This window comes from Podarcis melisellensis, assembly GCF_964234715.1.
Source record: "Podarcis melisellensis genome assembly, chromosome: 13".
NCBI lineage: Eukaryota > Metazoa > Chordata > Lepidosauria > Squamata > Lacertidae > Podarcis > Podarcis melisellensis.
In genome coordinates this window covers 14,950,177-14,966,111 of record NC_138545.1, presented here as the reverse complement: position 1 = coordinate 14,966,111, position 15,935 = coordinate 14,950,177, and the positions used below count along the sequence as shown (strand labels likewise).

The following is a 15,935-nucleotide window of genomic DNA, read 5'->3' as shown; positions in this document are numbered from 1 at the left end:
TTATTATATAACCCACTTCCCAGGAAATATCAAGGGAAAATCTGAAAAGGACTATGACAGCCTTGCTCAAGTTGTAATCCTAATTCCCTCATTAGGTAGTTATGAGGCTGTATAATACTGCCGTCAGACACTGCCCAATCTACTTCAGTACTGTGGTACCTCAGAAGTCAAACAGAATCCCTTCCAGAACTCTGTTTGACTTCCAAAATGTTCAGAATCCAAGGCACGGCTTCTGATTGGCTGCCCTGTGCCTCCCTGCCAACCAGGGAAGGATATAACTCCCGCAGAGACACCTCTGACCTTGGGGTTGATGTTATATTCATGCCATTTGAAGATTTTTCTCTCTCTTGGTTTCCAAGCTGACTTCGAAGTTTGAGTCCCATGTGGGTCTGAATTGTTACCATAAAGCACCAAAGCAGCAGCAAGCAACGGCTCCAGCAGCTCAGTCAGCTGCTTGTGGCTGGAAAGCCAGACAGGATGTTTGTGACTGTTGCCATGGGAACAAAGGGGCAGTCCATTCTGTACTGAGCATCGGATGTTAGCTTAGTGTGTGTGTCATATGACCCGTACTGGAAGTACATGGGAGGAGTTTATTCTTACTGCTGTTGAGTGCAGACATGTTTCTCTGTACTGATGTAAGAGACAGAAATAAAGGATGTAAATAGACTTCTGTCTGCTTCTTTCCCCTCCCTGGGGATACCAAAAGGGAGAGAGAAGAAACGGTGTGTTCTTCTCACATCTGGGAAGAATCGCTGAGACCTCGCCTGCTTATCTGCCGGGAGTAGCAGCGGGGAGGTCGACAAGGAATATCTGCCGGTGCCTACGTTGTGGCACATTCCTCTGACCCAGGCAGAACTCCAACAGTGGTAGCAGAGGATGGTCCTGAACAACAGTGGTAGCAGAGCTGCTGGTTTTTTCGATCCATGGAAGTCTGCAACAATAGTAGCAGAGCTGCTGTTTTCATCGCTCCATGGAAGTCTGCAATGAGAGGATGATCCTCTGCACCTCCGGAAAGAAGATAACGTCTGCCTACAGCCAGAAGCTGAGCAGACGAAGTGAAAGCCAAGCCACGGAGCCCAAGGTATGAGAATTTCAGGCTTAAAAGAGTGAACGCAGATTGAGTTATTCTCTGGTTCACGGGAGCAGCGTTTGGGAAAAACAGCTCCGAGAGTGGAAGGCTTGCATTCCAGAGATTCTTGTGGTTTCCTGTACAAGAAAGGAATGTACTGTTGCTAAGCAACGCTCGTCAGTGAAGTGGAAAATTCCAGTAAGTGCTGGACTGTAAGGCTGTGCATGAGAGAGGCGAAAACAATGGAATGTTTTGGCTACAGTATCTCATGAACTGTTGGAAAGGGACTTTCCAAAGCAGCCAGCGTTAAGAGCTGCCAGGTGGCAAGAGCGTAAACAACCAGCTATTGGATTTAGCAGGTTTGAGAGTGAGTTTTAATGCAAGGACTCAAAATGGATGCCAAGAAAGGGGGAGCCCTGCCTAGCCCACCCTTTTTAACTAATGACAATTATTCATCTTGGTCTAGTAAGATGAAGGCCCTGTTGCAGAATCAGAGACTGTTTGAGGTGATTGAGAACCCCATCCCTGCAGCACCAACAAGTGCTTGGGAGTCACAGAATGTGAGAGCCAGGACGGCTATAATTCTGTGCGTTTCAGATTCCCAGCTTGTGCATATTCAGGATTTACAATACGCACGAGAGGTTTGGGACACTTTGCGAAGAACACATCAGAGAGATGCAGGTTCTTCAGCGTTGCTGTATTTTGAAAAGCTGACCAATCTGAGGCTTGCGCCTGATGGAGATGTTCAAGCGCACCTGACGGAAATGAAATATCTGCGTCAACAGATGGTGGAACGCAATTTCCATTTGCAGGAGGAAGTGTTTTGCTTCATGGTGATAAACAGCCTGAATCGGGCTTACAAAACGGTTGCCAGTCAGCTTGGGTCCCTTCCGGCGAACGATTTGACCGCGGAGAGGGTCTATGCCGTGGTTCTGAATGAACATGACAGACTTGCAGCACTGGAAGTGAAAGACAGGGGGAGGGAAGAATGGAGTTCCAACACCCCCACTGCTGTAGCTACTGGAGAAAATGCAGTAGCGTTAAACGTTGTCCGATGTTACAATTGTCGCCAGACTGGGCATTTTCAGCGGAACTGCAAGAAGCCACGTCAGCAGAAAGGAGCCAAGGTGAGCTCCACAAAGTCTGAGGTGTCAGGCAAAATTCATACCATCTCAAAGGCGAAGACTGCAAAGGCTTTGATGTCGCTAAAAGGCACACCAGAAGCGGGGAACTTCTTCATCCTGGACACGGGGTGTACTCAGCATATGTGTCGACACAGACAGCTATTTTCAACGTTTAAGAAGCAAAGCTTCGCTGTGCAACAAGCCAACGGTCAGAAGTTGGAAGCAACAGGGATTGGAACTGTGTATCTTGAAAGTCTGAACTTGACTATAAGCGATGTTTATTTGGTTCCAGAGTTGAAGTTCAATCTGCTGAGCATTTCACAGATTGCAAAGAAGGGACTAAAACTGTCCTATGATGCTGAAAGCTGCGAGATCTACAAAGATGGAGAGTTGTATCTTTCTGCCAAAGAGAAAGATGGACTGTATTTGTTGACTTTTGATCAAAGTGATTACATGGCATGTAATTCTGGTGATTCTAACATAATCTCTTTTGCAGGTCTGACCAAGAAGAACACCAAGCAGGTGACCTCGAGGGTCAACAGAGCATTTCAGCGGGTGTATGCTGATGTGATTGGTCCTCTAGCACCATCTAGAGGCAATGCAAAATATTACCTTGTGTGTGTGGATTCTTTCACAAATTATGTCTGGATTTATGTTTTGGAGAAACCAAAAGAAGCCTTAGAAAGGTTTAAAGAGTTTTGTGACAAGGTTAAAAATATGCATGATGCTAATATTGCTTGTCTTTGTACAGATGAGATGCCGATCTTTCTTTCACAGGATTTCCAGAGGTTCCTGCAGAAGAAAGGGATAAGACACAAAATTGCTAGTTCCGAAGAAGCATGGAAGAGATGTGTCTGTGTTAGAGTGAACAAAGAATTGCAAAAGGAAATGCATGCGCAATTGCTTAGTTCGCATCTGCCAAATGAATTCTGGGCGGAGTCGCTGATGTCATACACTTATACGTGGTTGAGAAAGGTTTCAAAAGATTTGGGATGTTCTCCTTTTGAGAAACTGTTCCATAGAAAACCTTCAGTTGCCCATTTCAAGGTTTTTGGGTCTCATGTGAGAACAGAAACTCCAGGTGGGGTCAAGAATGCCAGAGGCATTTTTGTGGGTTATGAAAAGGGTCTCTACAGAGTAATTTTGTCTGAATCTGGTCAGGTGATTCTCACAAAATTTCTAGAGAGTGCTCCTGAACAGGAGAGAGTGATTGTTCACACATTTCCCACTTGAGATGATTCTGATGATGATGTTGATCTTATTGAGTTCAGTAGTACTGATGATGACAGCGATAGCCCAGGGAGCTCAGTTGTAACAGTCATTGAGAGGAAATCTCACATAATGACTAGACCCTCAGAAGAGGAGGATGAACCACTGATTAAGCTTAGTACTGGTTCTCCAGAGAGTTCAGAGGCTGAACCAGAAAGCAGTGAAGAACAGCACCTTGTACGAAGGTCTGAGAGAGCAACGAAGGGTGTACCACCCAAGAGATATTCAAAGGAGTTTGCCAACCTAGCTATTGCATGTGTTGCTGTTGTAAACGAACAAGGACAAATTGAAGCTGTGTCTAAGTCAGAGACAAAGGCACAACAAAGAGTTGCTAACCAAGGTAATGCAGAAGCACTCATTCCTTGGAAGTCACACAACCAGAGAGGTACATTGGTGAAACCAGTGGCGGGTAGTTCCAAGGGTGGAACTGAAACAACAGGGGAATGTTATATGTATAACAACTGTTTGTTTTCTTCTCTGGATGGCGCTTTGCTCGCAGCACGCATTGATACTTTAGGGGGAGTATGTTACCATAAAGCACCAAAGCAGCAGCAAGCAAAGGCTCCAGCAGCTCAGTCAGCTGCTTGTGGCTGGAAAGCCAGACAGGATGTTTGTGACTGTTGCCATGGGAACAAAGGGGCAGTCCATTCTGTACTGAGCACTGGATGTTAGCTCAGTGTGTGTGTCATATGACCCGTACTGGAAGTACATGGGAGGAGTTTATTCTTACTGCTGTTGAGTGCAGACATGTTTCTCTGTACTGATGTAAGAGACAGAAATAAAGGATATAAATAGACTTCTGTCTGCTTCTTTCCCCTCCCTGGGGATACCAAAAGGGAGAGAGAAGAAACGGTGTGTTCTTCTCACATCTGGGAAGAATCGCTGAGACCTCGCCTGCTTATCTGCCGGGAGTAGCAGCGGGGAGGTCGACAAGGAATATCTGCCGGTGCCTACGTTGTGGCACATTCCTCTGACCCAGGCAGAATTCCAACATGAATATCCCCACACACTTTCAAGGGGAACATTTGTCTCCCAAAGAAGGGAGTTTACATTCTCCATTATATTTATTTCCAGGCCTCCAGGCTCCCACAGAGCCACAAATGGCAATTTAAAGATACAGTATCCAAAAAACAGCACAGTCAATGCAAACAGAAGCCATGTGTCAGAAACCTTCAATGAAACAGCTGAAATCTAATTCCGTGTTCAAACCCCCTGGGGGTAGAGATTTCAATCAATCAATCAATCTCGTTTCTTGTTGGTGGAATAATCTAATATCATCTTTCCTCATCCCAAGTTTTCTCTGATTAACCCAAAATGAGATCTGAGGACTGGACTCATTGCTATGAATCTGAGCCCCCGACTAGCACTGAGAGACCAGGGTTCAAATCCCCACTCAGCCGTGAAGCTCATTGGGAAACCAATTTCTTCCCTCCTCTCTTGTATAAATAAGATTTGAGCTAGCATTCAAAGGAGGATTGCTGAATCCTAAATGTAGAGAAGAAAACTTTATATTAAGAAACTGTAGGATCCCCTCTGCCCACACCGTCTTTTTGCTCCGAATGAAGTGTTACCTCAAGATCAAATATTAATGACCTTGCAGTACTTTAGTTCAAATTGAGCTCTAATTAACAGGAGAACATGTGCTTCTTAATGGCAGTGTTGGAGGGTTTTTTGGCAGGCAAAGTGCTTTTGCACAATCTATGAATGAAAATATTGTTGGTTTTTTTCTGTGGACAGGCAGAGTCCCCCAAACCCCGGGCGGCAACCCAAATGGAATAATGACTCAAGACAATGTGCTATGGGATTAATAATGGCCACAACTTTATTATCTTTCAGATGTAGGTAGACTTTGGGTTAGGCATTGGGGATCTGGGGAACATCAGGGTTATCCAGAGTGTGTGGGGGATGGGCTGGCTCTAGAGAAATATGTTCAAGCAGATAGCCCCCCCCCCGTTACTTTGCTGTCGCAGGGGAGAGCAATGACAACCTGTAGGCATGCGACCAATGCCTCCCCTCAAACAACCCCTTTATTGGGGATCCCTGTGATCGCTGCCTCAAAGAGGAAAGGAGTGTGGGTCACTGCTACACGCCCATTCCAATCTAGGAAAGATAGACTAAAGGATTCTGCCCAAGGCCTGAAACTGCCCACGTTGTGATGTTTTCCTATGGGAAAGGGAAAACCTGACAACGCAGGGAAATTCTTTTCTTGCCCTTCAACAACAACCTTGATGTAGCAACGTCCACGTATCTGTGGAGAAAAGGTTAACCAGAAAAAGAAGGCTTAACTGAGGGTGGGTAGGGTGGGAGAAGCTCTGGAGCCAAGTGACGGTTCCCAGGTAAGTTCCTCCCCCTAATGTGTGGACAGGGTGGTCCCTCCCCCTACCTGGCCTGATCACCTTGGCAGCGCCTCCCCAGGCGGGATTGGGCAACTGGCAGAGGATTTACAAGTGGCCTTATTTTTAATTAAGTCTGGGCTGTAGCTAAAAAAAACATTAATTCTGGAAATTAAAGCCTGTAACCTCAGCCATCTTGGCATCCACTGTGGATGTAGCAAGATAAACGTTGGTGTCCGTTCAGGTCTTCAAGCTAGTTTCGTGAGTCATGTGAGTGTTCCAGATATAGAACGAGCCTTTTCCGAACATGGAATTCAGCTCTTTTGACAGCTTTCTTTAGGAAGTCCCCATTTTTTCCAAAACCACCATTTTTTAATCTGCTTTCAAACACCTTTTTAATAGAAAAGCCTTACTAGTTTTTCAGATGTGTTTAATTGAATAACTTTCTAAAGAAATGCCTGAAGCAAGTGAATAGGTTTATTTAAAATAGGGAATAGGTTTATTTAAAACAAAAGGCAACGTTAAATTTAGAAAATGGAAGATTCGCGGATGAGCTGAAGGAAGTCAAAAATTATGTATTTGTGACCATTTTGAAAATGTATGCTTAAATCTTATATTGGAAATTGAATAAAAATAATTTAAAAAAATAAAAATAAAAATTGAGAAACACTCAGTGGAAGCCTTTTGACTTCCAAGGTGCATTCGAAAACAGAAGCATTTACTTCCGGGTTTTTGGAGTTCCAAAGCCAAAACATTTGACTTCCGAGACGGACGAAAACCAAGTTTCCACTGTCCTTTGATTATGGGCATTGCTCTGATTTATTGCTGCATTCAATAAACTTAATTGGTTTATGTTGACAGGATTGTACTCAGAAAAGGAGCCACTTCGTTGGGAAAAAAGGGACACTTCTCAACATCCTTTATGAAACTCCAACATGTACATATGTACAAAAAGAAATCTTAGGTGGGGAAAACCACAGCCTAAGATGTAAAAGCAAAATTCAAGACGTTCCCACAGATTGGCCCGGGGGCAAAACGGAGTAGGAGAATGTAACAACTGGTTGCCTAGATCAATGAACGAGAGTACTCCACAATTCAACAGTTTATTGCAGGATGAGTTCCAGAAGACCCAGTATGGCTCCAGCAAAGTCTGTTTTCATAATCTAGCACCAGCAACTGGTAGGGTCCAGAAACCCCGGGAAATATCAAGATTTCACTTGAGCTGGGCCTACCATCTTGGCCCAGTCCTTAAATCCCCTTTGAAACATTCATGTTAACTAGTTTTTACATAGCTTTTGTATGTTGTGGCTTATTTTCCTCAGTGTGTGAGTTTACAGGCCTTTCTGACATTGGTAAAATAAACATTTTCCCTGCATAAACAGGACAGATTGTTTTACTCTTGTTCGTTCAGAAAACTCTGGCTTAAGTATGCAAAGTCTCACAGACTGGAGAGGGGCAAACGTGAGTGGGAGTACATAATTCTTTTCTGCAAAAGTCCATTTTCCTTGGTCCCATCAAAAGGGGGAGAAAGGGGTACTAATAGCTCCCAGCACATCTTTGAAAATGTTTTGGGGAGAGTAAGCTAAACGTCCATGAGTCATCAGTTTTCTGTTTTGCCAGCATTGCTATTTTTATTAACCATTATGAATTGATTAATTCGTTAAATTCATATACCACTCTTCATCCAAAGATCTCAGACCACTCACAGCATAAAAATACAAAATAAAAGTATGAAATACATAATAAAAACAAGAACAAAATAAGCCTATAACCTCCCCTCCCACAAATATTTTTAGTGTGTTTGTTTTGGGTTTGTTTGTTTGTTTACTTACTTACTTACATTCCACTTTCCCCTCAGAATTGGGACTCTCCGGGTCTCACAATAAATAAAACAAACACAGAAAAAAACCATGGATACCTATACCTTGGTTTTTACTACTTCAACAACCCCCAACAAACTCTTTCTCCATTCATTCATTTATTCATTTCCAATTATCTGCAGAATCCCATACCTTCACCGTAAGTAGTGGTGTAGCATGGGCAGGGCCACAGGGTTGGTTTCCCTGGTTGCCAAATTCTTAGGGGTGCAAAAATTTTAAAGAAAATAAAGAAAACAGTAATAATAAATAATAAATAGTCATCAGCTTGATAATAAGAAACCCCTTGGGGGGCACTCAAGTGTGTCACCAAGTGGGTGGGGCAGGAAGTGGGGAAAGAGAATTAAACACAACTCTGAGAGCAAAATAGCAACATGTTTCAAGAAGTGGCAGAAAGATATTTCGAAATTTGTCTGGCAGGGCAAGAAACCCAGAATAAAATTTAAGATTTTAACTGATGCAAAGGAAAGGGGGGGATTTGCCCTGCCAGACTTTAAACTATACTATGAATCGGCAGCTTTCTGCTGGTTGAAAGACTGGCTGCTTCTTGAGAACATAGACATTTTGGACTTAGAAGGTTTTAACAATACTTTTGGGTGGCATGCATATTTGTGGTATGACAAGGTTAAAGCTCACAAAGCCTTTAAAAATCATATTGTCAGGAAAGCATTATATAATGTCTGGATTAGATATAAAGACTTGTTGGAAAATAAAAGCCCAAGGTGGTTGTCGCCAATGGAGGCAAAGGCTGTGAAAAGGCTCAATATGGAGTCCAAATGGCCGAAATATTGGAAAATTTTGGAACAAGAAGGGGACAAACTGAAATTGCAGAGCTTTGAGAAATTAAAAGATAAAGTGCGAGACTGGCTTCATTATTATCAAATAATGGAGGTTTACAAGTTGGACAGGAAAATTGGCTTCCAGGTGGAAAAATCAAAATTGGAAACAGAATTGTTAGAATCCAATACTAAAAAATTGTCAAAAATGTATAACTTGCTGTTGAAATGTAATACGCAGGATGAAATGGTGAAATCAGCCATGATTAAGTGGGCACAAGATATTGGTCATAACATTATGTTTGCTGACTGGGAAAAGTTGTGGACCACCAGTATGAAGTTTACGGCATGTAATGCCCTAAGAGAGAATATTATGAAAATGATTTATAGGTGGTACATGACCCCAGTCAAGCTTGCAAAAATTTACCACTTGCCTGATAATAAATGTTGGAAATGTAAAGAAAATGAAGGTACATTCTTTCACCTTTGGTGGACGTGCCCAAAGATTAAGGCGTTCTGGGAAATGATATATAATGAACTGAAAAAGCTATTTAAATATACCTTTCTGAAGAAACCAGAGGCCTTTCTCTTGGGTATTGTCGGCCAATTGGTGCCAAAGAAGGATAGAACATTCTTTATGTATGCTACAACAGCAGCAAGAATACTCATCGCAAAGTATTGGAAGACACAAGATCTACCCACCTTGGAAGAATGGCAGATGAAGGTGATAGACTATATGGGACTGGCAGAAATGACTGGCAGAATCCGAGACCAGGGGAGAGAGACAGCGGAAGAAGATTGGAAGAAATTTAAGGACTATCTTAAGAAACATTGCAAAATTAATGAATGTTAGAATGACGTTGGTTTAGAAATTACGTGGTTTTCAGCTGTAATGGATAAGTAAAATGAAAAGAAGGGTCAAAAATTAAATGAAAAACAAGGGAAAGGATTTGCTGAATTAATAAATTAGAAATTGGAATACAGAAAGGGGAGGTATGAGGAAGTCGGGGAAGTAAGTTATAAGAAAACAAGGGATTGAAATTATACTTGTTTTTGTTTGTTTGTATTTTTGTTTTGTTTTGTTTTTATATAAATCTCTGAAACTTCAATAATTTTTTTTTTTAAAAAAAAGAGAGAGCAAAATAGCAACAAATGAGAAGAGTGGATCTGTAATATGCCATTGAGAGCGCTTTAAATTCTCTCCAAAAGATTCCAATTCTAAATAATTCAGGCTGCTTCAAAGAATGGAAGAAGGATATTTCTAAATTCATCTGGCCGGGTGGTGGGGGGAGCCAAGAATTAAACATAATATTATGATAGCTATAAAAGAAAGAGGAGGCAATTCCCTGCCAGACCTGCAAATGTATTATGAGGCCGCCTGTTTGTGTTGGTTAAAAGAATGGATTACAGGGGGGATTATAATGATGTCACCTCAATAGAATTACACAGAACAGAAAGAGGGAAAAAATCAAAAGAAGGGACACTACCACAATGATTTTTTCAGATGGCAGAGATTTTAAACTTAAAATATGCATGGAGCTATAAATACCTGAGTGAAAAACAATATATGTATTATTCAGTCCAAGCAATTAGCAGGAATAATTTAGAGCATTTGGATTTAAAATAATCTAACTTTGAATATTAAAGAAGTAGAAATGCAAGCTAAATCAATATCCTATCACAGCTCAATTATGTTAGAATTAACTATTAACAGGAAAATAAATGAGAGATGGAGAATGAATGAAAGTTACTAAACAATGAAAAGATATTGAATAAAGCTCAAGACCTCTTAAAAGAATTCTTCAAAATAAATATGGCTCAGGAAACAGTTATTAGCGTAAAATGGGATGCAAGTAAGGCATTTATAAGAGGTTATTACATACAGCAAATAACATACAAAAAAGAAACAGAGAAGGAAAAGTGAAACAAATTAGACCAAAGAATGAAAAGGCAAAAAGAAATCTTAGGCGGGGAAAACCACAGCCTAAGATGTAAAAGCAAAATCCAAGACGTTCCCTCAGCCTGGCACGGGAGCAAAATGAGATACCACAAATAACTGCTTGATCCCACAGCAGCAAGAATCATGAGAAAAGGAATGAGATCATACTTTTACATGATGAAAAGCGAGGTAGGAGATGAGCAGTGGGACAAAGTGGAGGCCCAAAGTGATCAGAGTGGCCTTTTCACCCTCAAGAAGGAAGAAATCCTGGTGGCAATCCAATGGCAATTTGTGGGCAGATAAAACAGATATTTGCTTATGTAAAAGGACTTCATCAACTCCTCCTTCTTGCAATCCTCTCGCCTTTGACGAGACTTGCCCCGGAAGATTGGGGGACTACCTTGAGAGGTTTCTTGAGAGGGATGCAGTGCAGGAGGGGGGAAAGTGTAGGGGGCTAGTGAGTGTCAGAGAGGATGGTAGCGGAGGTTTGTTGCCTGAGCAGAAGCCTGCTTGTCGAACAAAGGCATTCAAAATATTAATTCAATTGGATATCCGTTCTTACATTCAAGTTCAATGATCCTATTAAGTTCATAAGCGTAGAAGCTGAACTTAGCTCTATAACACATAGTGATTGGAACAGGAGATGAGCTCGGCATGTGACCACTGAAGGGTGAGCCATATACAGTGCAGATTTTTTAAAGATGTTGGTCAGAGACATGAATGAAAGTGTGTGATTTTCCATATGTCAGGCCTCTTTTGCTTCTTAAATAGTTGCAGTAATCTTTGACTTCAGTCTCCGGGTAATCAACATACTCGTGTTTGAAGGACCGGAAATCCCAGGAGGCTTCAGTCCCCAGCACCATCCAGGAGAGCAAAACCAAGAGCAGCCATACAGGACAGGGCCCCTTGGCAGCCATGGCTCGCTGTGGCCCTTGGTGGTTGTTCTGCGCAGAAAAAACAGGAAACGGTGTTAAGTTCAACAGGGTATTTTCATGCTTTCTGTTTTTCCATCAGATTTATTATATGACCCCTTTCCCAGGAAATATAAAGGAAAAATCTGAAAAGGGGTATGACAGCTTTGCTCAAGTTGTAATCCTAATTCCCTCATTAGGTAGTTATGAGGCTGTCTAATACTGCCGTCAGACACTGCCCCATCTACTTCAGTACTGTGGTACCTCAGAAGTCAACAGAATCCCTTCTGGAACTCCGTTTGACTTCCAAAATGTTCAGAATCCAAGGCACAGCTTCTGATTGGTTGCAGGAAGCTCCTGCAGCCAATCGGAAGGTGGGAAGTTGCATCAGAAGTTTGGGTTCCAAACAATGTTCGACAACTGAAACACTCCCTTCCAGGTTTACAGCATTCAGGAGCCAAAGTGTTTGACTCGCAAGAGGTTCGGATCCAAGGTACGCCTTTATTGTCTAGCATTGAGTTGTGGCCCTTCCCCATTCCCATCTCTCTTCCTCCACCCCATTACAACTATGAAACTATAGTTTAGTTAACAGGCAGATCGACGAAAGGAATAAATCTAAGTTTCAGAGACTAATAAGCACCTCAAAAATCACACAAAAATTAGCCTCTGCAAAGACAATGAATGACACCATTATTCTTCATGTCACAACAGCAGAAATAAACAGGAGTGAGTTCTCCAAATTAGTATAGTGAGATTCCCTAAGTGCCAAACTGTTAACCTTAGTCAGAGTGTGGTGGCCTCCTCAGGGAGCTGCTTCAGGTTGTCATGAAATAATAGCAATTTATTGATTTTATTGCCAATGTATTTTTATTGCCGTGTTTGACTCCCAGGGCAGGATAAGTACAACCAACTGAACAAAAGGTAGTCCCTACTCGCAGGCTGAATATTGTAATGATACAAAAGGACAAAGGGATGAATGAAGAAGAAAAAGACAGACCTCTGAGCCCATCCTTAAAGTCAAACAGACAAACTAAGAAATTCATAAAATTTATTCAAGTCAGACCCTGCTTTCTCTTTGAGACATCCCAATGATGACTTGGCATCTACTTTCTAGATTTCTAGATAAATGTGAACACTTTTCAAATGGGCACCTTTCATGACTCTAAAATTATCCTAAATCCAGGAATGTAGCTTTTTCCAATGAAGCTTCATTTCCCTGTACATAGAGCTTTACTTCCTACTTTCTGCTGTTCATACCTTCTCAAAATGTACATTTGTATGCAAGCATACTGGGCTTCCTTGTACAGGGGTAGTGGTACTTACATGACTTAATCTTTCTCCAAATATTAAACAATTCCTGCACATAGCAATATTTAAATTCAAGATAAAGCATCGTATTCAAAAGCTGGCTGATTTAAAACCCACGTGCAGTGTGCCTTCTAGGCCACCTTTCCCATTCCTGAACAAAACAATAAACATAGCTTTGTAGATAAGCATATCAAGTTGTTTTTCTTACCTAGTGTAATAGAAATTGGTCTCCCAAAGAGTGGATTGAAATATCTTCTTTCGCTCGTATGCGCCTCTGAGCATCCTTCAGGAAGAGACACCTTATATAGAGAGAATTCTGCTATGGTGGATGATGATACATGGAAAATTGTTACTGGATGTCCTGGGACAAAGGCTGGAAGCCTATTTTCCCCCCAATAGGAGATGGAAATGAAGCATCATTAGTAGAAAAACATGAAGGTCTACTTGCTAATTGGTCTTGAATGTTATAGTAGTTCCCATATATTGTTTTGCTGGAAGGATGCATTCTGTACCCAACAGGTTGATGGCATAGCTGATGTCTATATTCTCACATGTAAAGGGAAGTTTTCCTTCTGCACATATGCTTTCCCTCTACACATAACTGTGGCCTTATGGGAAGTCTTGCTATGGGAAGCATTGCTTCTTTTCTCTTGCATTCTGGGAACTCTCGCTCATGATCTTTTCTCTGTTTCTGCACACACTGTACGAACCTGTTCCAAACACCAAGACATTCTTTCCCTTGCCCAGTTCATCTTAGGTTCATGATGACCTGTTCTCAATGCATAGCTGACCACATCTACGGAACTCGATTGTTATATGTTATGATCAATCTTTCCCAGCCTTTAATCTACCAGTGATTAATGTTCACATGTAATTCCCACCCCTCACATGTAATTCCCGCCTTGCATTTGCATTAACCAATAGGCAATGAGTTTCTTTGTGTTTGTATCAACCAGTCAGCCACAACCACACCTGTGGCAATGCTTGTAATATTCAATAAAAGAGAGGTCCCGGGACTTCCCCGGCAGACGCCTCTCACATGACACCTACTACTCGTCTCCCGTGATTTTCATTCCTACATCTGGTGACCCCCGACGTGCCAGATCCCTTACCTAGCCTAGCACCTGTACTTCACTCGACTGGAAAAGTCTCAGCGCGCTTACTTCGTGAGTATGGGGGGCGATTTGACAAAATTACAGAAAGAACATGCCAGGGAATTGTTTTCTCTAGTTAGGCAGCGTGTTGTGGGTGTTAATGTTTCCTTAAAAGAAATTGAACAGCTCCTTGGTGAGATTGCTTGCCAATGTCCCTCCTACCCCGAAAGGGGGTCCCTTGAGGTGGGGACTTGGCAAAAGATCGGGAAGACCCTCTTTGCAGAACCGAGGGCTTCAATTCATTGTCTGCTCACCTGGCAGAAATGTGCAGCTGCCGTTGCTAAATTAGGACCCCAGGCGTCTCCTTCGGCTCCTGCCCTTCTGGCTGTTGCAGACAATCCCCCCCTCCTTATCCTAAGCTTTTGCCTCCATTGCAGCCTTGCCAACCCCTCCCTACACCTCAGCCCACAAACCCATCCACCCCTCCCCTTCCTCCTTTGCCTGCTTTGCCTGCCACAACCCCTGCGTGCTCTCCTACAGGAGCTGTGCGCACCTCACTTTCCCTGGCTAGACAGAAAGGAATTCTGTCCTTAGAGGAGGAATCTGTGTGGGCTGGGGAATTGCCTTCTGCTTTCCCTATTAGCTCTTTTGTTAATATTAAACAACAACATTCAGAGCCCTACCATCAATTTATAGATAGATTGAAAGAAGCAGTCAACAGGCAGGTTGATAATACTACAGCCCAGAATGAACTGATGGAAAAATTGCCTTTTGAAAATGCAAACACCTACTGTAAGAAGGCTTTGCAGTCAATCATTAACCGTCCTAAATACGATCCGGCTCAGAGGATTCAATCCTGTGCGGAATTTGGCAGCCAGAGCCATGCCATGTCCTTGCTTGCCAGAGCCAATCCAAATTTGGCAGCCAACCAAATGCTTTTAAATGCTGCTCAATATGTAGTTTTTGAAAGTGAATTTAAGCATAGCGCAGTAGCCCTGTCCTGTTGGATGCCCTTACTGTGTTTACTAATGGAGCCCCCTCCAGGGGGGTCGTTGCATGGCTACAAAATGATAAATGGCACAGCCTCTACATTCTTCCACAGAAGTTTGCCCAGCATTCTGAGCTGGCAGCTGCTGTTAAAGTTTTGCATCATTTCTCCACGCAGCCAATTCCATGACCCCATACGTGGCTTCCTTTAATGTTACTTGTGCCCGTATGGTGAACTGCACAAAAACCAACAGTGTAAAAATGGGCAAGGATAACTTCAATTGTTCTGATTATGTAAATATTTCATATATATATAAATACACAGAGCTGCCTGACGGCTGGTTTTGGTCGTGCCCAGGCTTCACGTTTAATTACATTCCTGCAAACATCAGTCATGGCACGCCCTGCTGCTTAAGCCGTATGTCTATTATTTTACCCAAGAAGCATCATTTATCCCGCTCTCGATATCGACGCGCTATAGAATTGAATAATAATTGCGATGATTCTGTCTCTCTCCCTAGCAGATCTGAATATATTTCTCTAGCTGTCTCTCTTCTAGGAGTCCCTGGACTGGCTGTCCGGAATAGCAGAAATATTAACTCTTTAGCTTGCTCCGCAGCAAAGGCTCTGAACTTTACATCACAAGCCCTTCATCTTTTGAATAAGGAGCTGAGTGAACTCCAGCATGGCGTCCTGCAGAACCGCGCTGCTATCGATTATCTATTGATGCTCCATCATTACGGATGCGAACAAGTGGAAAACATGTGCTGTTTTAATATCACTGACAATTCTAAGGCTATTCAAAAACAAATCTTTCATTTGCAAAATCTCACACATCATATCAAACAGGATGTTGGTTTTCCTGCTTTCTGGGATTCTTTCACCCAGTGGCTTACCGCTTGGTTACCAAACCTTATTTGGCTTCGTAATCTCTTTCAATATGCTATTGTCATAATTTGCATGTTGATCTTACTATGCTGCTTCCTCCAATGCATTCCTGGCCTCATAAGTCTTTTCTCTCGGCTTCTCTCTCCCCCTCAACCACCCAATAAAATCCTCGCTGCTTATTTTGCAAAGTGGCGATACCAATTGTAAACCAAAGGGGAGATATGGGCAGATTTATTTCGAGCATGCGTTGGCAAACCACGTATCTCGTAGTATCTTCGGTCCCATCCTCCCTGGCGAACTTATTTTGGGCATTTGCTGGCACACCACTAATCCCGAAATATTTTTGCCTTATTTACCCAG

At 42.4% G+C, this 15,935-nt stretch overlaps 1 protein-coding gene across 4 annotated transcripts in view; it reads right to left on the bottom strand.

Moving 5' to 3' along the window:
- Nucleotides 1-15,935, bottom strand: part of LOC309354005 (angiogenin-2-like) — a 259,266-nt gene that overhangs the window by 19,598 nt on the left and 223,733 nt on the right. Inside the window, exon 1 of one of the 4 annotated variants that reach the window (XM_081883696.1) lies at nt 12,815-13,070. The exons of 2 other annotated variants lie outside the window; for them this stretch is intronic. In XM_081883696.1, coding sequence (XP_081739822.1) covers nt 12,815-12,888 — 74 coding nt within the window. In that variant the 5' untranslated portion in view covers nt 12,889-13,070. Of the gene's footprint in view, nt 1-12,814; nt 13,071-15,935 lie in introns of those variants that run through there. One more of the 4 variants, XM_081883701.1, reaches the window with a different exon arrangement.